Consider the following 24,162-nt stretch of genomic DNA (forward strand, 5'->3'; position numbering starts at 1 on the left):
AATGATATTAAAAATAACCACAATGATAGACAGTGGCTGTGTAGGCGGCAGTCCACGTCCACGGGCTGATGACTGGGGTCCGGGGTCTTGGCCAACGGCTGATGTCCCGTGTGCACACAAAGAATATATTAAATACAAAGGGAATACTGGAAATACTGGGATATCCTAGGGACAAGATGCATACAATAACATAGAAATCCCCAGATAGATATAGATCTATGGATATCTTATCGCATTCTCCGGGGGTGGCGTGCTGCATTAGACCCTGCATGTCATAGGGCGCCTTGGGTGTGGACTCAGCCTTTACTTCTTAAGTATATACTACATAGCTCTAGGGTATGGCACAAGTCACATATGCATTCAAAAGGCACTCTTAAGGATCTCTTTGTATCATATTCTGGTCAGAGTGTTCTACGATGAAACTGGCCCGGACAGATTCATATGCCAGACATCAACCGGTGGGCATTTCCAAACCCAACTCGTTTGAGAACATGTCTTGAGACCATGTGTGTCCGATTATAAAGAATCAAAATGGTATTGCAAGGTCTAGCTCGGCAGATGCAAATAGCCCTTAATAGTTTTGTACACAATGCCGAATGCAGTGAGCTACTGGGCCCATTTACAGGGCCTTGGACGCCATGATGCCTGGGAATCGTTAGCACTATCCTATATAAAGCTCAGTTGGTAGATAACTCACGCTCAACATCAGCAACGCTCTGCTGGAGGATCTGCTGGAGAACCTTGGGGCTCTCAAGCTCCTTCTGGATCTTGGCAATGACGGACTCGGCAAGCTCACGCTGCTGGCGCTGCTTGACCTGGTTCTCGTAACGCACCCACGAGTCGAGGACCTGCTTGGCCTCGGCAGCGAGAGCAGTGCGCTGCTGGAGCTCGTAGGCCTGGGACTCGAGCTGGGCGGTTTCCTGCAAACGGACTGTCAACAACCCAAGTATCAAGGTACGCGACCGAGTATTCCTACCTTGGAAACAGCGAAGAGCTGCTTGGTAACCTCAACAACGCCAGACATCTGGGAGACGTTGTCGATACGCTGCTGGACAGCGTTGGTGTGGTCGGCACGGGCAGCGTTCAGGATATCCTTGTGCTTCTGGACCTGGCCCTCGGCCCACTCACGGTAGGCGGGACCACCGTACTTGCCAACAGCGGTGAAGACGGACAGCAGACAGAAAGCAGCGACGGTCTCCTCGTTCATAACGTACAGCTCGTTGCTGATGGCGGCGATGGACAGACCGGCGGCGGCAGACAGGGTAGCGGTCTTGGTGACCAGGGAGTTGCCGGGGATGGCGTTCAGGATCGACTGCGCCTTCTTGGAGGGCTCCTCGGCGGGGACGTTGGAGGCCTGGCGAGAGGAGGTCAGGTTGGCAGTGACGGCAGGGACACCACGGGCGGGAAGGGCCGGCCGAAGTCGGGATGCGCCTAGGGTGAGTTAGTAACTGAAGACATCGAGTCGATCAGACGGTCGAGGTTCGTAAAAAGCGTACCAATGGCGCTCTTAGCAAGACGCGAAGCCATTGTTGCAGATGGAAGAATCTTGGTCAATGGGGTGGGTGAACGGAATTGAGGAGACTTGAGGTTCGGGATGGCTAGGAGGTGAAGACGCTAGCCGTTTCGGGAGGTGGTTCCGTTCCTCGGAAAAACCAGCATCCGAGATGGTCCAAACGATAAAAAAAAGTTGCTGATAACCTCGTTCACGGTACAATACAAGACGCTAGCCCAAAATGCCTGCACTTGTTACGGATTCAAGCTCTAAGAAGCGCAAGAGCGGCAAGAATGCCAGCGGCCCATCCTCCAAGCGCCGCGCTGTCGCCGAGGACAATTTCGCCGAGAAACTGTCTACTATTCAAGAGCTAGAGAATCAAATTGCGGAGTCGCGGAAGGGCTATAACAATATTGCGACCCTACTATCCATGCTCAATGTCGAGCAATCGGCCGAAAAGCCTGAGATGGCTGTGGCTGTCTCTCTTTGCCGTGTGTTCAGCCGATTGATCGCCGGAGGAAATTTGACCGAGTCAAGCCGTGCCGCTGAGAACGAGAAAATCGTCGTGGCATGGTTGAAGGAGCGTTGCCTTGATTATCAGAATGCTCTTGTGGCTATCATGCGCGAGGCAGATGCTTCCTCCCAGGTATGTATATTCTGATCTGGCGGGGGTTATTGTTACTGACGATCTCTAGATTGCGGCCCTGACGCTGAGCATGCGCATTGTTAAGGAACGTCTCGCCCATATCCCGGGTGCCGAGAATAATGTTTGGTCGACGGGTTTCTTCAAGGATATCTTTGCCGCCATCATCGAGGCCAATAACGGCCAGGATCTGCAGACCGAAGCCGTTGCCAAGTTCGTGAAGGCGTATGAGGATGTGAGATATTACACTTTCACACAGATGGCGTATGTATATCCTTTTCCTGTCGTTGGGTCTTGTAGCTAACGTGTATCAGTGATTACGCCTCTACGAAACGATCCCCCGAAGTCCTCGAAACCCTGATTAAGATCCTTCAAACCTGCGATGAGATACCTGGACCGGAACACAAGTTTGAAAACTTCTACGCGAAACGAGACACCAAGAATAAGCGCTTAGTTTCGGCAAACTCCCACAGGAAGCAGGCACAGGAGGCGTGGCTTGCCATTCTACGAAACAACCTCTCACAATCGCAGCGCAAAAACCTGCTGCGCATGATGGTGCACAACATCGAGCCGTGGTTCAACCGACCAGAGCTGCTGATGGACTTCTTGACGGACTCATACAATGTCGGTGGTGCCACATCTCTCCTCGCACTGTCTGGTCTCTTCTACCTGATCCAGGAAAAGAACCTGGACTACCCTCAGTTCTACTCCAAGCTGTACTCTCTTCTAGATTCTGAGCTGCTGCACTCAAAGCACCGATCACGATTCTTCCGACTGCTGAACACCTTCTTGTCCTCAACCCATCTTCCGTCCACATTGGTGGCCAGCTTCATCAAGCGTCTCGCTCGCCTTGCACTGAATGCCCCTCCTTCCGCCATTGTGGTGATCGTTCCGTTCATGTACAACTTTTTCAAGAGCCACCCCACCACTACATTCATGATGCACCGATCTATTCGTGATAAGGATGAACTTGCGGAAGTGGAGAAAGAAGGCATGGACGATCCGTTCGATCCAAATGAGTCCGACCCTAACATGACCAACGCCATTGAGAGCAGTATTTGGGAGATTGAGACCCTTCAGTCTCACTTCCACCCCAACGTTGCGGCCATCGCACGGATCATCTCCGAGCAGTTCACAAAGCAAGCATACAGTCTGGAAGATTTCCTTGACCACACATATGCGGGCATGGTAACTGCAGATCTTGGAGCGGAAGAGAGAAATCTCAAGAAGATTCCTGTCGTCGAGTACCAGATTCCCAAGCGTATCTTCACAGATCGTCTACTAGAGGAAGATGGTGGTGTGGACTCTGGTCCAGGGTGTTTCATGCGGGATTTGTGGGAGTTCTAAGGGTTCTATATCAGCGTATACCAATTCAATTTGTTTGACAATAAAACCTCAAAGGGTTTAGACATTGCGGGGTATAGTCGTAGTTCCCTGTCTGGAATAGAAATGATCATCTACCAACAGATCCCTTGCTGCAGGTCTAACCCTAGAAGTCCCAACTCTGAAAGTAAACATTAAACATGGGCCTCGCAGCAGTGGCCACAGACAACTCCAACTGGCAAATCAAAGGAAGTTAATGTATTTGATATGCCTTGGGGCTTATTATTGCTCTATAACCACCATAGGTGAAGCAAGAATGGCAATAAGACCAATATTGTCCCTGCTTACATTGTACGTTCGAGATATATATTCTCTAGTCCCGCAACACTCGGACGTATACATTCTTTCAACTCGACCCAACTTACTCCGTGCTATTATTGCCCTTGCTAGTATTATTTCCTATGCATATGAACTTGGGCGATTGAATTCTATTGATATAGCCAGGTCATTGAGTTAGAAGGCTGGGGAAACATTCGGTATTCCTCGTGCCGTATGGGTGGCGATCAAGCTACCCCAACCTCCAGACTACACAACTAAACCATATGGCACCCCTTGGTATGAGATCTATGGTAGGGCAAGGCCCCGGAAATGCTTGATAGGCGGCAAGAGATGATCTTAGAGCCCTATAAATCGATCCCCACCAAAACAAACCGGAAAGGGATGGCATTCCAGCATTTTCTGGAAAGTCGTGTTATTGGGCCGGAATACTTCGCTCAGCCTTCTCATTTATGACTTATAAGCCCTTCCTTATATGAGCTAACTACTCTCATGGGCTGTCATCCACTATGAGGGGAATGAAGCCTCGCTGCAGCCACCCGGGTATTACGCTTCAAACAGACTGAATGAGAAGCAACCTCCCGTACTCAAGCCGTGAAACCCGGTAAAGCTCTCCCAGGTATAGTCTTAAATTAACACTTTCTCGAGAATTTGCAATGCTTGCTGGCAGACATTCCCCACACAAGGTAGACGACATGCTTTCTTAGGTAACGTATTGATGCTTCATTATCAGGGTTATTCGGAATGCAACATTCTCCCATAGTGCCCTAGAGTCTCAGCGTTAGAATACCAACAGGCGGCTTCCATACTTATTTCTGTGGACCTAGGAGAGATCCAGACAATTTTTGCCGTCAGTTAAGAATCGCGATGCGCCACCGAATCTGTTGAAGTTATATCGCGTTCTCCATCACAAGCTCACCTAGTTCGCGAATACCACACAATTGTTTTCTGATATCGCCTCACTTTCTTTAAACCCAAACCATCTATTAACTTTCCTTCACAATGCATTTCTCCAAGAGTGTTATTGCCGTCACGGCTTCTCTCATGTCGGTTGGTCTTGCCGCCGACCCTCTATCCTTCACTTCCTGGCCCAAGGACCCCCTCGAAGCTGGCAAACCGGTTACTCTGACATGGACTGGCGCTGATCCTAATATGGTAATACGGATATCCTCTGAAGCTTAAACATAACAGAACACTGACTCCGTTTAGCCTGTGACGATTCTCCTTCGCCAAGGTACCTCCGGTAACTTGCATGATGTCAAGCCCATCACTACCACGAGCAAGGGCGGCTCCCTCACCTGGACTCCCGACAGTGATCTCGAGGGCGGCAATACCTATGCCTTCCAGATCTCACAGAAAGACCAGACTAACTATACCGCTCTGCTGAAGTCAGCTGGGATGCCCGCGGCTGATGTTCCTGAAGAAAGGGATACCACGTCCGAGACTGGCAATGCTGCTTCTACTGCTGCAACCACGGGTACCACCACCGGAGCCACCACCGGGACCCCCAGTGGCACTACCACTGGCGCTACGGACACGACTTCTGCCCCTAGCACCTCGGCTACTAGCGGTACTACCGAGACAACCCAGACCACAATGACCAGCACTGCCAGCAAGGCCCTCATTAGCTCTTCTGCCAGCGCATCTGGCAGCCCTTCCAGCTCAGCCGTTGCCAGTTCAACCGATAGCTTGAAAGCTACCGGCACTGAGGCTGTCAATGGCAAACAAGCATCCTCCACCGAAACCTCGGAAACTGGTGCTGCCTCCATTCCGCAATACTCCGTAAAACTGGTGATGGGAATTGCCGGTCTCCTCGCCTACCTCGTCTAGTATATCCATCCGTATTGGCGTTGTTAGTCTCTCTTTTGGACTCGGCTGTTATGGTGGAGTTATGGAAAAATGGTAGTTATAACTTCCTGTATATAGAATACCCCTGGATATCATTGATATATAGGTGGCCTGAGGCGTCGAGGAAGTAATCAAATATATTCAGCTTTTTCAATTTATCTGACATGCATAGATTCAAACAAAAACAACTGAAACACCAAGACACGAACAAAAAAAAAAAAAAACAAGACCTGTCGTTCCCCGCTAGCGTCGTGGCGTTCCCTGACAGACGCGGAGTTGGAACACAAAGAACGATGATCGACTGATCTTCCACAACTTCACCTTTTCTTACCGCTACTTCATTGTTTTGGAATATTCTGCAGGATAATTTTGTTTTAGTCTTTGAAGATCTATTGACTATTGCATGAGATAGCGCCTTTATTGATCAGAAGGCCTCCCTTGCGATGTCTAGATGAATAAGCGGAATAATAAGACAGCCTCGCATCTAGCTCAATTGGCTTCTAATACTTCTAATACTGGTATGAGCCTTTCCCTTCGCAGGTCTACTGGTTTTGCTCCCATCTTGTTCTTCCCATCTGGTTCCTCATGACAGGCGCGGGCGGTCACCATGGGGGGGCTTCAAACGGGTCATGAAGCGTCTCAGCCCGAGCAAAAATCCTATACCGATTGCTGCTGACCCCCGTATCCGTGCAGAAGCGCCGCGAGTCAATCTCCCGCATGTGGACACACAATTGAATATGCACCAGCATAACGGATTCCTCGACGATGAATCAGCCCCCGAAGGGCAGAATGGTTGGTGATTCCCCTCCTACCCCCCTCTCAACTTCCAAAGCTTACAATCCGCGCACTATAGGCTATAATCGAGCCTCCTCGTCTCCTTCAAACCTTTCCGCGAACCCCGTTGAAACGACTAATAGCGATGCCCCCACATCTGAATGGTCAGCCGTTGGCCATGCAGCGGCAACAGGGAAATCCGGACGTGTTATCCACAATCTCCAGGAGGAAATAGCACGTCTAACGCGTGAATGTACACTCTACAAGTCCCGCGCGGAGGAGTACCAAAGAACCAACGAGGCCTACAAGATCCAACAACAAAACATGAACGAGCGCCTACGGAACCTCGAGCAAGTCAACGAGACCAACCTCAACTCAATTGCGCGGAAAGACCGGAAGCTGGAGGAGCTAAGAACGGAACTCCAACACGAGCGCAGCAAACGGCAGGATGCAGAAATGGACGCAAACCAGACCAATCATACTATGCGCGAGGAGCGCGAGAACCACAACCGTGAACAAGCCCGGTCATTAGAGATCGCCAAGCACCACGAGACACAATACGAGGTGCTATCTAGCGCCACAAAACGCGACAAGGCAGAATTTGCAAAACGCATCAATGCCATCTGGGCCGAGTTGACGACTCTCGCCAACGCGCAGAAAACACATACAGATTCCACCGAGCGGCTGGAGGTTCTTGCGGATCAAAAGAACAGGGAATTCGACATCCTCAAGGAATCCTATGAGAAGCTGCTCGCCCAGCACTCTACGTATAAGGAAATGAAGGATAACGACTTCCGCGAGACGATTGAGTCGGCTAAGTCTAACAACGATATGATCGCTGGTATCCTTGCTCAAGTCAAGGAGACCGAGACAGAAATGAAGTGGGCGATCCGGCTCAATGAAAGTCGGAAACCCAGTGATTGATTTGAGCTTTGTCTTTTGTTCATCATCGGCTGTTTGTGTCAACCTCCAGCCTTTTAACCACGCGAATTGTCTTATCACCACGCCCATATTTTCTCTGCTCTCTGCTCTCTGCTCGGCGCCCCCCAAACATACCGCCAAATCAACCCTACCACCACCGCCTTTCAAAACATCACTTCGTCCTGATTTCACCGTTTCGTTCCCACTTGATTCTATGTCTCAACACCCTGCCAACTACTCTTCATTTCCCATAGACCATTCTTGGCCGGTGTATGGCGTTTCATTTCCCTTCGCAGCAGATACCCATGGCAGAGCTCAATTCCGCCGTGTACCCTTCGATTTTTGTATTCCTGTTTCTATTCTTACCCTCATCTACATTTTCACATCCTTTCCCGTTGTACTTTAACCCCCACCTCCCTCTCTTGTTAGATATCACGCTTGACGACCTGCATATTTTTACCTGGATATGATTACACAGTGATGAACATAGTGGCGAGTCTTGTTTCTTGCTTCATGTTCAGAAGACCATGAAAGAGGGCTACATATTTCCTTCTGCCTAGATGTTATAGGTGGTTATGATGCAACTCAGAAATTTATACTCTTGACTTTTGCTTAATTTGTTCTATAACTATGTACTCCCCATTTTCTATGAATTATATGTAATCCAATCTCGTTGTCTGTGATATAAGATAGCACCGCACGCTCACGTCGTCCATCGCTTCCTACTGACTTCTAAGCTGATAGACACGAGAGACCATAGTTGTTCCTTCCATTCCCGACGGTTTGCACCTCGCCGTCGCTGCCATAACAGGAGGCAGATCTATCGTCTTTCTTCCTGTCTCCGCCCCTTTCTCCTTTATCGGCTTCAAATCGGTTTTTTCAATCGGTTTTTTCAATCGGTTTTTTCAATCGGTTTTTTCAAATCGGTTTTTTCAAATCGGTTTTTTCAAATCGGTTTTCTAGGTGCTGTTCACCTAGTCCTTCCGTAGCCGATTTGCCTTCACCTGCCTCTTAATCGATTGTCTCTATCCCGGGGCCAATCAACCCACCTCTTGCTGAATTGCTTTCTTCGTGCATGTTTCAGACCAATTCACGTCTTCCAATCGATTGAAGGCCGAAAAGCTCTGTCTCCAATCCATTTGCGTCCAACCGGTTGACGTCCGACTCCAATTCATTTGCGTCCATCCCCATTCAAGTCCGCATCGTCACACCTCCATCCATAGCCTTCCAAAATACGGTTCAAGATGGCTGATAGCCGGACGCTCTATTTGAGTTCAATGTGGTCACTGGAGGACCGAGGGGTAAGTTTATATACTAACATCCACATGCTTATCATTCCGAAATGGCCGGGACTGACCAGACTCAATATAGATTTCAGAATTCCGAGACAAGCTCAAGTATGGCACAATATTGTACACTTATATTGATCAAAGCTGACTCTTTTATAGTGAGTTGAATCCCGGTGCTTCGATCAAGGTCCAATATCAACCTGATAAGCATGTGAGTTCATTATATACTACATTTATAATGGTGGTTCTGCTAATCCTACCTAGTTCTTGATTGTCACTGGTCAGTTTGATGATGAATTTGCTGTCGAAATCACATCCCTGTTTGCAACTTATATCGAAGAGCATCGCAATGATGATCTACTTGAGGTATGTTCCAATGCCTCCACAGCGCGCTAGTTATATTGTACTAATGTCTCTTCTACTCAAGATGCCGAGAGTCCAGCAGCTTCGGAACTCGAAAACCTTCGATCCCAATCCTCTTCTTGACGACGGAAGCGATGCGCAGCCAGGGGTGGAAACCCTAGTCGAGGAAATTATGCCGACACAACCCACTAGCGATGGACCCGTTGTCAAGTTCTGGTATCCCTCTCAGGTGGGATTGGGTCCCATATCCTATGACTCAGGCCCTTTACTACGTCGAATTTCCGAAATGACAGAAACACAAATTGCAGTGCAGGGACCCCGAGGGCTCCGTATTTCTGCACAACACATGGACAACATCGAGGAGGCAATGGATATACTCTACTCCCTTGAAGAGTGCTTGGTATAGTCCTAATTATTCTTTTTTCCAAGTCTTGCTTGTTAATATATATTCTCTAGGATCTCATTGAGAACCAAAACCGAGGGCTGATCATCCTTGCTCCCAAACGGGAAAACGCTACCTTTCGCGTCATGACATATGCACAGATCAGTGCCACTGCCTTGTGGCGTATTTTAATCGACCGAAATACCTCTCTTCGTCTCCCAAATGTAATGACTCTGGTGGTTTGTGAATTCGACGAGCTCGCTAACGAATTCCGTCCACTTCGCAAACTTCGGCAGCCGCCGCAAGTGGCCCTGAAGGAAGCGAGCATTACTCAAGATTGGGAAGACTATCATTTTCCAGAGATAGGTCCAAAAAATGACCCCCACCTAGGGAATATCGATCGGCACCTCCCGCCTAAAAGTGAGACCTCTCTCGAGAGGAGCGATGCTCAGCACCCATATCTCTCTACTGGGAAGGCAAAAGATGTCGACAAATGGATTTCTCGGGGTGTCGCTAAACGGCCTTTGGCAACCGACAGTCGTACAAAGACACCACTGGGGGATGAGCCCACCTCGCCTGAGGTTGTTGGGTCCAAGCCTCCACCCGAGTCCAGCGTTTCCGCACCACGGGACCAGAGACAGTCCGGTCCATTCAAGTCCAATCCTGCCGGCGTCAAGGGACGTGTGGTTATGCGACCAGATGGAACTGTAGCACCCTCTAGCCAGCCTCGACAAGAGAAGCCAACAGACACCCCTGGTGAACCAGTCGCCTCCCTGTTTAGCAGACTCAGCCATAGGGAGAGAACGAGGGAGCAACATGTAGCCCGTCCATCTGTATCAGTCCCTCAACAAACAGCCGTCGGTATTGTTCGTAGCGCGGATGACTCCACTGCTCCCAATGCAGGTTCCAAACAATCGGAAACAAGGTCTAAGGAAACCGGTCCTGTGACTTCTACCTCTCCTACCTCTACGCAGGAACCGAAATCAATTGCCACCCCGCGTCTCCCAGTTCTGCCCACTCATCTGGGTGCAGCACCCAAGCAGCCGGAAGACAAGTCAGATGCAGCTGATTTGGCTATCTCCCCAGCGAACAAAGAAGAGAAGCCAGATAGGACTCTGCCCCAACCAATTCGCTCTATTTCTCCAAGAGTCGTCAAGGCTCACCCTCTGGGAATACTCGATGTAGTGCATTCACAGGTGAATACAACACCTCAAGGGCGAAGTGTCGATTCAGTGATGGATGATATAAGGCTAATCCTTGAAAAGACCAAGACCTCGAGGGAAACTCGAATGGAGGAAGCTTCCAGCAAGCCAAAAATAACGGATCAAAAACACCCAAGCACCACATCCACTCAGCTGGATCTCAGCAAAGAGACCATAGAAGACCTCAGCCCTCTCATTGATCTTGATTGGGAATTGAAGAGCCCCGATAGTGATTTGCAGCACATTGTTGCGTTCGATTTGCCAGCTACAGCCCTATCAAGCGGTCTGGAGCAGTCTACAGATGTTCAACATGACCAATCCCAGAATCGCGAGGCTATCACTTTTACTCAACCTGATGATATTTTCGATACGCCCAATATCGAGGATACAACTACGCGGCGTTGGCCAACTCAGATGATTCCCCGAGAGACGACTCCGGCCTCTGCTACTAGCGAGCCTGCTAAACTAGGGCCCGCTACAGTTGTGTCATTGCCTGATCCGGATGTTGCTGGCTCTTCTAAGGTGAATGACGTATTTGAAGACGAACAGATCCCTAAACAGGCTCCTGAATTCCGCAGCAAGGCCGATGAAGTAGCATTCAGATATCTGCTCCGGCAGATCAAGGACAATCCTACCCCGGCACCTACCCCGGAAATTCCTAGCATTGAGGAGATTTCGATACCCCTTAATGTTAGCCTAGTTGATTCTACACCTCGAACACTGTCTTCTGCCTCGGGTTATATTGCTCCGCGTGGTGATATTCAGCAACGCCAAAACCCTGGCTGGGGAGTTGAGAAGGTACCGTTTCTTCACACAGATCTCATTGATATCTCGCCTCAGATGCTTTCTACTCGCTCGGGTAATGTCTCTTTGCAACAATCCGACTCCAAAAACGAGGAGCAAGATGCGGAAACAGAAGTCGGCGAAAATCTGGCTATCTCAGATGAGACTCGGACAAGACAATTCCGCGAGACGATGTTCCATCAGCGGCCTCCCGAGAAGGCTTTTCATTGGGTGGATGAGGTGACCAAAGTGGTGAAAAGGGCAAAGATTGAAGCCCGCACTGCTAATACCCAGGAGCGAAAGGAAAACATTGAAACCAATGCAGAGAACAAGGCAAAGGTTCAAGCCCCCATTGTTAATTCCTGGCACCGAAGAACAGTATCTAAGTCAACACAAGCACAGTCACCAAGAAGCATTGCTTTTCCCACGAAGGCGGTTGTGAAATCATCAAAAGAAAAGAAGCTTGCTCAGGACTCAACAGAGTCTCTGTTTCGATTCCTTCAACCAATTCTTGATGCAGTCCGCAGCTTTCCAGGAACTTTGAGCCTTCAATTCCAGTTCGGTCTTATGTTCATGCCCAGTCTGCCAGCTTCAACCAAAGAGAAGGAGATGAGTTACAGGGAAGTTCACCAGCTGTTCTTCTCTGATAATAACTTGACACCGCCTCCAACATCATTCTTCGAGCGCCTGACTTCGTCTCCTGTAGACATTGACTACCTCGTCGATTTGGAGGTCAATCAATCTCGCCTGTTCGACCAAAAGTACAACCACCGAGGCGCAAAGTACGAGTTCTGGTGCCGCGCTGTTCCGAACAGAACCATTGTTATTTCAGTGAATGAATATGGACATGCTATGATTCGCTATCCTGAGGTCTCCCTAGGCACAGTGCACTTGAGTTTCCCTTCACATGTCTGGGACGCAGCTGCTAGGGTACAAGGCTTCATTGAATACATTACGGGTGCTGACCCGGAGCTTGACGAAGCTGCACGAACAATGGCGAAAAGCATCCGGGTAGAACCAAACAATAAACATCTCCGCATGTTGGTCTGTCTTCCGCCTGCGTCAAAGATCAAAATCGAGAAGGTGTTCATGGAACGGTGGAGTCGTCACCGTTACCGCTCGGAAAAGAGTAAGAACCTGTTTCTCCAAATCAGCGAAACCCAAGAACTACTTGCCACCCCGTCTATCCTAGATCCAGGTATCATGGTTTTGCAAAACGGCCCGCTTGAGGAAATGGTCAAGGATGGAAAACAGTGGTGGCAAGCCTCCATTGTCAGCAGCAAAGTGGACGACATCTTGAAATCGAATTCCTTCGTTGAACCTGGTGATCGCAATGAGTCCTGGTGTGCGACAGATCTCCTCGGTGCAGATATTACGAATGTGATTCCCTCTACTGCAAACCAGGAGCTGAGTACCCTCGGAGCTGAAGTCGGCCATTCGGGAATTGGAGCAATGTTACAGCTTGCCAAAACTGTCGTGCAGAAAATCGATCCTGTCGGATACTGGAACAGAGGTCCTGCCAGTCTTGATAGACGCACTAACACGTCGAATGACCACAGTCAGAGTGGTGCGGGCACGGTCAAGGAGTCGTCCAATTACTTGGGGAAGTCATTAGTACCCTGGGCTCCACCAGCTGGAATCAAAGAGAAGCGCAAGTGGTGATGGGTTAAGGAGAATGAAGATGGATCTCGGGGTTGAAGTGGGAATGGGACAGATGTATTCCTGTCGTTGTTGTTGTTTGATTCCTATGATCTTTATGGGTTCATACGTGTGTACCCGGACAACATGAAGTTACATTTAACATAACTAACACAAAAGTAAAAAAAAAAAAAAAAAACTGTTTGAGTTTTGAGAATTTCCCTGTGGTTAATGAATTTTTGTAGTTCGGCTGTTTGGTAAATAATATCTGTAGCTGATGACTATTCCAGTCCGTTTTATGAACTAGGTTCAAAGTTGATAGAGTCACCGGATTCCTCCTGATACACAAGTTGGTTGATTGTCGAAAGGAATTCATAGAAGCTTGTAGGAATTCCCATAGACTCTATCGTTGCACAGCCTGTGTGAACATGTCGTTTTGACAAAAGCTGAGCCTCACTCATAGCTCTGCAGCTGCAGTCGTATAGACCAATCCAATTAGGGCTAGCCACATCAGTGATCATCACGTATGAAGTCAGCCCTGTGGTACACTTATTGTGTTCTGATGTTGAAGCCATCAATCTAGAAATACCATGTAGAGTGCATGTTGGAGAATATAAACATTCCTTTTGCTATTAGAAAACCCGACGTCCGTCAACAGTAGTCTATGCTGTATGATTATAAACAACCTCTAAATTTAATACGAGTATATTCTTCCATTTACCCCGAGTATAATCATTCTTCTTCTTCCGGCGCATCATCCACACCACGTAGCCAAGCGGCTCTAGCATCTACTGCCGCCTTCCGCACATCACGCTTAGGATCATCAAGAACCGCGCGCAAGGACCTCAGAACCTGAGCCTTGACAGGCAAGAGAGGCGAGATACCCGGTGGCGCACGCGCGTTAGCCGCAGCGCCGGGCACCTGGTGCGTAGCGAGGAGATTGAGACATCTCAAAGCATCCGCACGGAGACGGGGGGCTGTTAACAGCGCCAGGGCCGATGTTTGTAGCTGTTGTTTTGAGGAGTCTTGTAACAAGACTCTGGATGTGTCCGCACTTGTCGATGACTACGACGCCGTTATCACGAATTATAACGGCGAGGGTATCGAGTGTTGCTGTGCGGACGGCGACAGAGTCGGCGGTCTGGAGGTCAAGAGATTGCAGGAGGAGGGGGAGTAGGGTGGGGAGCTCTGGCATGACCAGGGCTGTGGGGATTGTGGAGAGGACACCCGCCAGGGCAGTTAGGTGGGCTGGTTTGATGTGTTCGGGCGCTTTGGGGGCGGCGGCGGAGTCATCTGTGCCCGCGATGTTCACTTCGCGGATGCGAGATGAGATCAGAGGGATGACTGTTGTGAAGAGGCGCTGTCTGCAGAGGAGGCGGATTGTGGCGCCGTTGGTTGCGGAGAGGATGTCGTCCTCGCCGAGGATTATGGAGAAGCCTTGTGCCGCTGTCGCGCTAGTTTGCTGGTCTGGGGAGGAGAGGAGAGTGAGGAGGGAGGTCAAGATGTGGGTGGTTGTAGGGGCTAAGCGTAGGATCAAGGCTTTGGATACCCAGAAAATGGTGCGGATTGTTGCAGGGCTGAGGCTCTGTGATTCTGTGTCCTGGCCTTGGAGGAGAGAATCAAAGAGTTTCTCGGCGACTGGTAGATCCTGCTTTGACACGAACTTGTTGACAAGCAAGGCCAGGTGACGCAGGTAGGCTTGGTGTGTTGCTGGTTCGGTGCTCGACACTGCACGATGAACCAGATCCAACAGCAAACCCGACATGTCTGGGTTGGTGTGCGGGATTGTGTTGGCGCAGTCCTTGGAAATTCCCGCGAGCAGGTATGTCGAGATAATGATCGTACGTTCTTGGTCCGCATTTGTAGTCTGGGTGAACGGAATAGGCACAAAATCTTCAGCTGCAGAGAAGAGACTGTAGACATTTTCGGCAACTTGTTCCTGTTTCTGAATGGAAACAGATCGCACAAGGAGATTACAAAGTCGGCCCAAAGTGTCAAGCACGGTAGGATCATTGAGAATACGGTTCTTTGCCTTGCCAGATGCCGATGCTGCGACATCGCGGCATAGTCCAACCACAACCTTCTCGAAGTACAAATCCACACTCTGGTCTTGTTCCATGTTTCTCTGCTGCATAACATAAAGCAAAGTAGTAAGAATTGCACGTGGGTAAGCAACTGACCCGGGTTGCTCCTTTTGAAGCAGAATAGACAGTTTGCTAAACAGACGACGGAAAAGTGTCTCAAAAATGTCCCTCTCAACGCTGATCTGAGCAAGGGTCTCGAGTGTCGGCAGATACAGGGCATCCGAGCCTTCATCTTCCTCTGGCAGAGTTGCCACAAACGCAGGGAAAGTGATATCCACAATCAGGCGGGGCTTGTGCTTGGAAATCTCAGCAAGAGCAGCAATTGCTTCTTTCTTGAGATCATTCCGGCCCACAGATTCTTCCTTGAGAAGGATTTCGTCAAGATATTGCACGAAAAGCCCAATCTCATTCTCCTGGAAGAAATGACGCAAAGTCGACAGATGCAAGAAGCCCTTCAAGGCAGTCACCCGGAAGGAAACCTCTTCCTTAGCTGCACCCATCAATGCCTGGCCGAAGAGGTCCGAGAATTGGTCTTTGAATTCCAGTAGCGGGTTTTCAATAGCGGCCTCACCACCTCGGGTGGTCCACTGTCCAAATACGGTTGTAGCAGATTCGAACAAGACATTCAAAGTTTCGAGAAGTGCCCTTTGTTTGACAATTCCGTCCGCTTCTTGGTAAAGTGTGAAAATCGGAGGTACGACTGTTTGTACCACAAGGATAAAGGAAACGGGAGAAGCAGCAGAGACACAACTGAGAATCGACTGGGCCGGCTTAGCCTGCTTGTTTTGAGGCTCCTGGAGTTGTTCGTTGCACTCCTTTGTAATTGGCTGAAGGTACTTTGCAAGAGGCAATTCTTGTGACACTTCAGTAACCCCTTCGGATAGTCGTTGGGCGATTGTTTGCAGAGCCTCGAGGGATGTTTCAGATAAGAACTCCTCTTGGGCATTGAGGATCTCAAACTTGAGGACTTCCCATATGGTAATGGAAAACTTGGACACTGTGTCGGGGTCGTATGAATGGATACATGCGATCAATGTACTAAGTGCATCTTTCTATAAATTTGTTAGATGGCTTCAATATCATAGTTTGTTGAATAATCTCAATATCATAGTTTGTTGAATAATCTTACCTTCACGTTGGGAGAAGTAGAATCAAGCTTGTCCAATAAGGCGGGGATAGCGTGGGGTGCAAAATGCCTTGTCGAAGAGATACATTCTTGAAGACGACCCTTGAGATCCAGTGCGGTGATTCCATAGGGGTCATTGGGCGGAGGTCGGAATGTGATTGGGAAATAGTTATATACCGAGTCGAAGAGGGTCTGTCTAGTGTTAGCAGAATTCGCGACTAAAAAGAAACCATTACACATACCTCAATGTGATTCGAGATATCCCATTCGACCATAACGACTTTCAGGATCGAGAAAACAATCATCAAATTCCTGGGGTCTTTCTCTCCCGTCATAATATCAACAACGCCCAGAAGCGAGATATCTCCCATATCACGCATAGCCCCGCGGTGGTTTGACATCAAATCGTTCAGCAATTGATAGACGTGGAACCGTTGCGTTTGAGACCGAGACTGAAGATCTTGGAAGTTGGAGAAAAGCCTATATCAATAAATCAGCACTGGGTCATCATCGAGTTAAGCTTTATCCCCGATGCACACAGGGATGTCGCATGCAACCAAAAGGTATAGCACCTACGCTTGTGCTACTTGGGTAGCCAAAAACTTGTTAAACCGGTCCAGACCCTGCAGGGCCTGCAACCCATCAACGGCACCTCCATCCTCAATTCTATCACAGAAGAATGTAGTCAAGACTTGGATCTGTTGTCTCGAGAGGTATTTCGGCGAAAGAGCTTGGATAATGGCCGTAAGATAAGAAATCGCCTTTCCACGTAAAATCGGGTCTTCGTCATTAATATATTCCCCGAGAGATTGGACGGTATCAATTAGAGTCGCCTTTTTGGTCTCAACATCTATATTCACTCCCGTTAGTAATGCAACGATTTGAAGTGGTCTCAGGTGCGGGGCGAATTGGCATACCGTGAGCGATTCCTTCCGCAATGCGCTTGGCTTCTTCTTTGTCGTGGTCCACGACCAGCATAAAGGTCTGCAGAGCCGACATAATACCAATCGAATCGATCAAGAGCGCCAGACGTGTATATTGCGGGGGCAAGACCAAGATCGCATCGGCCAATTTCTTGTGGCCGGATGCCCTTATCGATAAGGGTCAGGTGATTCTGTTATCTCCCACGTCACGTGCCAAGGCCTGTTGCGTCATGGATGTTGTATGACCTGCTTCTCTGCCCAGCGTCATTACAGCAAGATGGCTCCGACCCGCAGCATAGGATTTAATCGACTAACAGTATCTATTCTATTTACAATTCTTCTCGCTAGCTCAACATCTGCACTCTGGGGCCTATCATATCCCTTCCCTTCACGTCAACAGCCACTAGCTCTCGAGCACAAAGAGCATCGATCAATAATGGATAAGATACTCCCTGGTACTGTCCAGCCGCAAAAGACGGCTCCGGACGAGGATGTGAGCTCAAAAGACAGCGGTAGCCCTATCATCTCAGATGTCCTGCCCAAGACCAAGGGCATCAATATCTTTGCGCGGTTGACCCGTGACTTTGAGTCAGTCGCCAACCGCCTTAATGATGCATCCAAGAACATTACAGTCCTAGCACCACGCAACAGTGCAATTCAGGCTCTTCCGCGGAAGCCCTGGGAGAATCCAGAGGACTATAAGAAGTTCGGAGAGGTAAATGCATATGAGGGGCAAGATGGTCAAGACCGCGCAAAGCGGAATCTACAGCGATTCGTGGAGGCCCACCTCATCCCTGCTAGTCCCTGGAGGGTTGGGGAGGAGGTCGAGACGCTTGCAGGGGAGAAGTTGAAATGGACGAAGGAGGGTGATAAGATCTTTGTAGGCTTTTTCCTCTCCGAGTCGTTGGTATCATAACTGACTGTCTATAGATCCAACCTGGCAATTTTGAAGTTGATTCAATTGCGGAGAAAGTCCATAATGGGGAAGTCTGGATCTTGAATGATGTGATTAATTACCGTCAACAGTGATTGGTTATGAGTTACTACAATTTATGGATATTGTGCAATATGATTCATTCAAGAACCCTCGGGTAAATTATGTAGATGATTGCGGCTTACTTAAACATGGCACATTCTATTCTTTATGCTATCCAAAGCCAGCGACGACCTCAAAACAGGTATATACACCAACACTAGACATCACATGCAACGTCACGCGAAGATTAGATTCCCGCAGGAGCAAAGTTTTGCAGGATTCTCTCTTCCACTCCATCGAGAATGCAGAAGTGCTCCATCACTTCCAAATTCTCCGCTTCGTTCAGATACAGCTTGTCAGGATCTTGGCCGGGCTGGAGCGGGTTGACCATTGCGGCAGGGTTAGCCATACCCATCTGCTGGGCCATTTGGTTGGCAGCTAAAGATTATTAGTGACGGTTATTATGGGCAAGGGTCAGATATATGCATACCGTTATCACTGCCAAGGATGAATCCAAAAACGGACTGAAGGCCCATCAAGTTGAGGAAGTACCATGAAAGACTGGAGACCCATTGCACATCAAGGTCGCGAGTCATGACACCAGACTGCAGCATCGACTTGAAGCGGATGGTGAGAGGGAATGGCAATTTCACTGTAAAATCTGTAAGCTGGTTGCTCGTGTTTATTAATATCAAAATGCAACATACGGATGACAAAGCCAGAGAAGAAAGCATTGATCCAGCTCATGATCAAGGTTTGCGGGATCATCATCATCATGTTTCCCTTCAGCATTCCCATCATAGCTTCCATGCCCGCGGGGTCGGTCATGGGGTTCGCGGGCGGTTGGCCACGGTTGTTGGGATCCTTCAGAAATGCGCCGTTGCGGAATCCAGTAACCATGTAGTTCTTGCGGATCTCGAAGGACTCGCGGTCCAGCACAGAGCAGGCATTGTTGCGGAGGTTCACACCGCGGAGAAGAGCAAGGCGCTCGCGAGACTCGGCAAGAGTGGATGGTGATTTGGGGGGCGTGTTCATCAGGACCGTGGCATAGTGGCGAAGGATTCCGGTCAGGATCTATCCAAGAAGAGAGGTTAGTTTCGGTTTCAAAGGCATCGCAAATATTCAAGCTCCAAGCTCCAGGTGTATTTCATACCATAACAATTGAAATGGGAAAGAGAATCCAATAGCTATAACCAAATGGTCAGTCCAACTTCCGCTTGATCGAATCATGTTCTCTCACAATAGCGCCGGATCCCTAAGGATGGTCTGCTCAGCCCCTTGAATTGCCATGTTGAGGCGGAATAAGTATCAAAGAAGTACCTCCTTTGAACCCAAACAATAAAGTGGTGGCTGCAGGTGGGGGATGGAAAGTTGAAGGGGCCGCGAAAGAGAGGTTGCCAGGCGGAGAGGGATGTCATTGGCCCGCGTTAGCTCCAGCTTTCTCCAAAGGGCCACGCCGCATCTTTGTCCTACGATAAACAACAGTCCTGTCTTGACCACTGAATGCTGAACCACGCTCGATATTTTGGTTTTTAAAGGCTTTTTACTCGCATCTATTCTCAAATCTGTCATGGCTTCCACCAAGGTGCCGGTCTACTCGACCAATGGTCCGTAATCCCGATCTACTCTATACAGCAACAACACTAACAGTTGAGCAATAGATCTTAAGTCTACGAGCGACGATGCTCTCCTGCCTTACCTGACCAATCTTCCTGCGCCATACGCTTTCACTCCGGACTACTCGAAGACAAACATTCGCTTCCTGCTTGGGTATAGCGCTGTCGCAATCGCGGCGTTTACTTTCTACGCAGACCGTACGCTTGGTTGGGAAGCAACTACCTCGCCCTGGATTATCGCCGCAGTAGGGACATACTTTGTCTTGAATAGCATTCTGACATACTGGATTTGGGCTGTTGAGGCTGGCGAGGTATACTCCGGAAAGAGGAAGACTGGAGAGACGGTATGTCAATTGATCTTCAACTCGTTTAAAGATTATATTTTATGGCAGGTTACTAACAGAACTTGTTCACAGATATCTGTCTCATCATCGGCCAAAAAGTTCTCCAAGCTCTATAAGCTCCATGTCACTTATAAGTCTGCCACTGGGAAAGTTCTCCAGGACAAGCGGTGCGAGGCGCCCTTCACAACTTGGTTCTCAGCAGATGGTGTATTCCACCCCGAGCCTTTCCGTCGCTGGGTGGCTAGTGAGATTGATGTTTTGAGATTGGCGGCAAAGGAGAATGAAAAGAAGTCGGGCTAAAATTGGAGGTTACCTATCAATTACTATCAGAGGTTATGTTTTCGGGGCTATTGCAAAATGCAAAGCTAGTTCATTCTCTAAAAGAGATTAAGAAGAGTGCATTGAAGTTACTTGTTCAAATGAGCAAGGGAGATATCAGTTTCCTATGCTTTGGTTTCCATTTGGCTAGTTAATCAGACGCATCCCAACAGTGTACGTGACTATTTCAATATTGCCCAGCTACGGTGGTAAAAGGGATCACCGTCACATAACTCTCACATTGGCTATGTAGTGCCTTACAGCCTATTTTATCACGGCCTTCTTGAAGTAATCTACATTAATTTCAACTTCTCTTTTATTTTTTACACCTATATGCTGTACGAGCATATACTGACATCTTACTAGATCTTCTTTTTTGGATGTCTTTCTAGATGTCTTTCTAGATGTCTCTTTATATATCTTTTCTAAGGCATTATAAAGCATCATCTAGGTTCAATATTACTACCAACTATATAACTAATTCCAGACCAACTCTAGGTCAGGGCCCTTTAGATTGATCTTAGAATAGGATGTTCTACCTAAGGCTATTGAACTAAGGCTCGACTACACTTTCCAGACTTAGAGTTCGAGTCAATGAACTTGGAACAACTTTGTCTTTGATCTCTTCCCATCCACACATCGCCTTACTGCTCAACTGCTCTCAAAGTATATGGTTTTACTCTCAGTCAAGTCCATATTATCAAGACCTCTTCACATCTACTTCCTGCAGCCTTGAAGACCTCCAACATGGGGTGTAAACCATCTGTCCCGGTTCGACCTCAGGGTAAGCTCTTATCCCACTAAAACATACTATATGAGTGAATGGCCGAACTAATAATTCGACCATTTCAGTTCTCCCCGAAATAACAGTAGCCCTTGTGTGGGTTTCCCAACAGGAGATTGAGGCCCTCGTGAATGCCACCGAAACGCTTGAGATCACACGACGGGAGCCAGGAATCACATGGACAACAACACCAACAACGCCAGATGCAGCAACCACGCCGCCCACTGATGAGCCCGAAGAAAAAGAAGCCGAGCCCACTGCTGAACAAACCCAACAGGGTCAAATCTACCATATCCAGACGAAGACACTCGATCGGCCGGTTACTTATATCAGTAACATACGTCTCATCCTCCTACCATTCGGGTTCCAATTCTTAGGGACCGGGGGCCATGACGTAGCACGCGGTCTCCAATTCGTGGCCCATCACGCTGTGGTCATTGCCTTGCCTCTCGTGTCTGTTCTGCCTAGAAGACTTCTCCACAAGATCTACGTCGGTAAAGACAACGCAACGTCGGCGACAGAGTCACTGTCGCATGTGTTGGCTGGGGTGGATCAGTTTACTTTTTGGGAGAGTAGCGTGGAGGAACTCGTCCTCTGGTGGCTGTCCCTTCTGAGGCAATATTGGTGGGCAATTGGGTGCGTTCTGGTGCTTGTCCTCGTTTATATCATGGTGGTTGTCTTTTCCTAACGGGCTTATCATTGAGGGCCATTGGCCGACTGGCTTGACTCTTTGGGTGTGGTGTGCTTTAATGTCATTACCCTGAAGCGCTGGAAGCTTCAAAGTGTGGAATCTTCTGATGTGGCAGGTCGAAACTGCTAGGATGTTCGGTCCGTTTATCTGTACGGGGCTGTTTTAATTCATGTCCAAATGGACTCGATATTTCTTTACGCGTTGTAATGTTCTGGCTGTTGTCAGTACCAGTTGTTCTCGTTTGTTATCATATCAATATCATCATCCGAGCCCAACAGCGAGGTCTTCTATTGGAGTATTATGAAACGTCAGAGTACGTAAATAATAAGCTATGGTAATACACAAGAAACAGTCTTTTTGTTATGGAAGAATAGGCAAGGTCAACAGAGCCAATCTCTATAAGTTCCAAGTGTGGGATGCGACTGGGAGATATCTAAGCACAGGAAACAAAAGAAGAAACATCAAGTTTCAGAGTATAATCGAAATGGCTAATAACAAACAGAATATCTATAATTTTTTACGGAATGGCCAGCTCAGGGCGTAGCCATCGAGATCGAAATTTCAATCAGTGGTGAGCAACCTATGATGATGCCTCAAGGGTGCCAGGACGTTCAGTGGCCTCGGCGGGCTTGACATCGTCCATTCGCTTGTTCTGGATGAGTCTCTATAATTCGGTATATTAGATGATGTTTCAAAGAACACTGAGCATATAAATGAAGTGTAGAGATGAAACATACCAGCAAATTCCGCAACAAAACGACAATGGTGACCTTTCCAATAGAGGGAACGAAGAGCGAGGCCTTGTCTCGGACCTCGTAGGGGAAGTTCTATATCAAAATAGTCAGCGACATCCTAATCAGACTCAAATGGGCAAAATAAAACATACCTTCTCGCTAGAGAAGTTGACACAAACAGCACCCTCACGCAGAAGGCTGGTATCGAACTTGTACTTATCACTGGGGACACCAGTAATAACCACATCACAAAGCGGCACAACATCCTTCAAAGTCTTGTCCTCAAGATCAACAATCTCATGCGTCTTCTTCTGCAGTCCCTCACCACGAGTGAACTTCTGCACACCAGTAATATCAACCGAGTAAACACAAGCGCCATCATTAGCGAGCAGAGCAGCAAGCGGACGACCCACGACCTCAGAGCGGTTCACGACGCAAATCGTGTGTCCGAAAAGACGGTTTCCGTAAGGCAGGATGGTGTTGTAGATGTTGAGGTACTCGAGGATCTTGATGTTGGCCAGCGGGGTGCAGGGCAGGATGGACTTCTGGCGCTTGGCTTCGCCGTCCAGGAAGCGGATGTTCTGGTACATGTTGAAGATGTAGCGGTGGCTCAGGCCCTCGACGTCTTTGGTTACGTCGACTATCTGCTGCAGGTACTGGTCCTGGCGGGTGCCGAAGATGGGGTAGTAGACGATTATGCCGTCGACATTGTTGTCGGTGTTTGCGTTCAGGATGGCTTGTTCGATGTCGTCGCGGGACACTTGGCGCATAGAGTACTTGAAACCGCTGAGGAAGGCATTATGTTAGTAGGTTGTTTTAATTGAGTGTTGACTGCCCCTTTGGACTGGTTTGGTTGGCTTTTTGGTGTTTTGGGGGTTTTTTTTTTGGCCGAGGGGTATGTATGAATCATACTAGGTACCCCCACCAAAGAAGCCCACCAAAGAAGCAATTGGAGCCATTGAAGCCGGATAATGTCAAAATGATGTAGAGACTCACTTCTCCTCGCAGGTCTTCTGCGTCATCTGCGCATAGGTCAGTGCGGCAGGGTCATTATTGGCCAACAGGCCGACCAAGTGAGGCGGCTTCTCCAGAGTCTTGAGGCCCTCGTGGACTTCGGTGAGGAGGTGGTTGGCAACGTTTTTGCTCAACATCACCTTGCAGGAGGAGGGGGCTTATCGGTAGGGGCAGACATGATGGCAAAAGGACGTTAATAACAATATAATCAGTCACAGAAAGAATGGTGAAGGTCCTCGGACGCGGGGGACTTGGTGATCTCCGGGAAAATCTTGATCGCTTATCGATAACAGGTCGAATGCCGGTTTCGGCCTCTACTGTCAAGCCGTGTTTTTTCGGATGATATAGGGGGTATAGAATAGCTATGAGAATATAGATAGAACTAAGGCTTCTAATCATAACTGTCAGTGGTTTGGCATGTACATAAATTCGAGTTGTTATTCCATTTAGGCTAACCCACTTCATCCGACATATGCGAACACATCCCTTGGCAGTCGTGCAAAACAAGACTACAAAGCTACATTCTACAGTTACAGTATACCTGATTGAACAAAGGAA

The 24,162-nt window shown here is 48.5% G+C and overlaps 11 protein-coding genes across 11 annotated transcripts; 7 read left to right on the plus strand and 4 right to left on the minus strand.

The window, feature by feature from the left end:
- Window positions 1–521: 521 nt before the first annotated feature.
- atp4 (F1F0 ATP synthase subunit 4) lies at window positions 522–1,614 on the minus strand (the record flags this gene model as incomplete). Its single annotated transcript, XM_057220807.1, has 4 exons — window positions 522–645; window positions 698–920; window positions 977–1,431; window positions 1,497–1,614. Coding segments are annotated over 4 exons (822 nt in total), but the record flags the coding sequence as incomplete, so codon positions are not given.
- A 119-nt stretch (window positions 1,615–1,733) lies between these two features.
- noc4 (ribosome biosynthesis protein NOC4) lies at window positions 1,734–3,482 on the plus strand (the record flags this gene model as incomplete). Its single annotated transcript, XM_057220808.1, has 3 exons — window positions 1,734–2,138; window positions 2,188–2,399; window positions 2,450–3,482. 3 exons carry the CDS (start codon window positions 1,734–1,736, stop codon window positions 3,480–3,482), a joined length of 1,650 nt encoding a protein of 549 aa, XP_057071080.1.
- A 1,314-nt stretch (window positions 3,483–4,796) lies between these two features.
- N7516_008089 (GPI anchored serine-threonine rich family protein) lies at window positions 4,797–5,624 on the plus strand (the record flags this gene model as incomplete). Its single annotated transcript, XM_057220809.1, has 2 exons — window positions 4,797–4,949; window positions 5,004–5,624. The coding sequence occupies 2 exons, from the start codon at window positions 4,797–4,799 to the stop codon at window positions 5,622–5,624; spliced, it is 774 nt and encodes a 257-aa protein (XP_057071081.1).
- A 647-nt stretch (window positions 5,625–6,271) lies between these two features.
- Window positions 6,272–7,340, plus strand: N7516_008090 (uncharacterized protein; the record flags this gene model as incomplete). Its single annotated transcript, XM_057220810.1, has 2 exons — window positions 6,272–6,434; window positions 6,496–7,340. 2 exons carry the CDS (start codon window positions 6,272–6,274, stop codon window positions 7,338–7,340), a joined length of 1,008 nt encoding a protein of 335 aa, XP_057071082.1.
- A 1,241-nt stretch (window positions 7,341–8,581) lies between these two features.
- N7516_008091 (uncharacterized protein) lies at window positions 8,582–13,018 on the plus strand (the record flags this gene model as incomplete). The annotated part of the gene is made up of 6 exons (XM_057220811.1): window positions 8,582–8,638; window positions 8,709–8,734; window positions 8,786–8,837; window positions 8,891–8,992; window positions 9,054–9,389; window positions 9,446–13,018. The coding sequence occupies 6 exons, from the start codon at window positions 8,582–8,584 to the stop codon at window positions 13,016–13,018; spliced, it is 4,146 nt and encodes a 1,381-aa protein (XP_057071083.1).
- Window positions 13,019–13,726: 708 nt separating this feature from the next.
- Window positions 13,727–17,203, minus strand: N7516_008092 (MET18/MMS19 family protein; the record flags this gene model as incomplete). The annotated part of the gene is made up of 6 exons (XM_057220812.1): window positions 13,727–13,915; window positions 13,980–16,130; window positions 16,208–16,396; window positions 16,447–16,684; window positions 16,781–17,054; window positions 17,122–17,203. The coding sequence occupies 6 exons, from the start codon at window positions 17,201–17,203 to the stop codon at window positions 13,727–13,729; spliced, it is 3,123 nt and encodes a 1,040-aa protein (XP_057071084.1).
- A 201-nt stretch (window positions 17,204–17,404) lies between these two features.
- Window positions 17,405–18,185, plus strand: N7516_008093 (uncharacterized protein; the record flags this gene model as incomplete). Its single annotated transcript, XM_057220813.1, has 2 exons — window positions 17,405–18,007; window positions 18,058–18,185. 2 exons carry the CDS (start codon window positions 17,405–17,407, stop codon window positions 18,154–18,156), a joined length of 702 nt encoding a protein of 233 aa, XP_057071085.1. The 3' UTR covers window positions 18,157–18,185.
- A 165-nt stretch (window positions 18,186–18,350) lies between these two features.
- N7516_008094 (ER membrane complex subunit EMC3) lies at window positions 18,351–19,393 on the minus strand (the record flags this gene model as incomplete). Its single annotated transcript, XM_057220814.1, has 5 exons — window positions 18,351–18,541; window positions 18,594–18,755; window positions 18,811–19,177; window positions 19,257–19,290; window positions 19,344–19,393. 5 exons carry the CDS (start codon window positions 19,391–19,393, stop codon window positions 18,351–18,353), a joined length of 804 nt encoding a protein of 267 aa, XP_057071086.1.
- Window positions 19,394–19,673: 280 nt separating this feature from the next.
- On the plus strand, window positions 19,674–20,363 carry N7516_008095 (signal peptidase complex subunit 2; the record flags this gene model as incomplete). Its single annotated transcript, XM_057220815.1, has 3 exons — window positions 19,674–19,710; window positions 19,765–20,063; window positions 20,136–20,363. 3 exons carry the CDS (start codon window positions 19,674–19,676, stop codon window positions 20,361–20,363), a joined length of 564 nt encoding a protein of 187 aa, XP_057071087.1.
- Window positions 20,364–21,128: 765 nt separating this feature from the next.
- N7516_008096 (uncharacterized protein) lies at window positions 21,129–21,853 on the plus strand (the record flags this gene model as incomplete). The annotated part of the gene is made up of 2 exons (XM_057220816.1): window positions 21,129–21,165; window positions 21,234–21,853. The coding sequence occupies 2 exons, from the start codon at window positions 21,129–21,131 to the stop codon at window positions 21,851–21,853; spliced, it is 657 nt and encodes a 218-aa protein (XP_057071088.1).
- A 583-nt stretch (window positions 21,854–22,436) lies between these two features.
- Window positions 22,437–23,741, minus strand: N7516_008097 (methylenetetrahydrofolate dehydrogenase (NAD(+)); the record flags this gene model as incomplete). Its single annotated transcript, XM_057220817.1, has 4 exons — window positions 22,437–22,520; window positions 22,594–22,683; window positions 22,743–23,376; window positions 23,587–23,741. 4 exons carry the CDS (start codon window positions 23,739–23,741, stop codon window positions 22,437–22,439), a joined length of 963 nt encoding a protein of 320 aa, XP_057071089.1.
- Between the last annotated feature and the right edge of the window lie 421 nt (window positions 23,742–24,162).

Source organism: Penicillium verrucosum (assembly GCF_028828655.1).
Source record: "Penicillium verrucosum strain IBT 35672 chromosome Unknown utg000003l_segment0_segment0, whole genome shotgun sequence".
NCBI classification, from domain to species: Eukaryota; Fungi; Ascomycota; class Eurotiomycetes; order Eurotiales; family Aspergillaceae; genus Penicillium; species Penicillium verrucosum.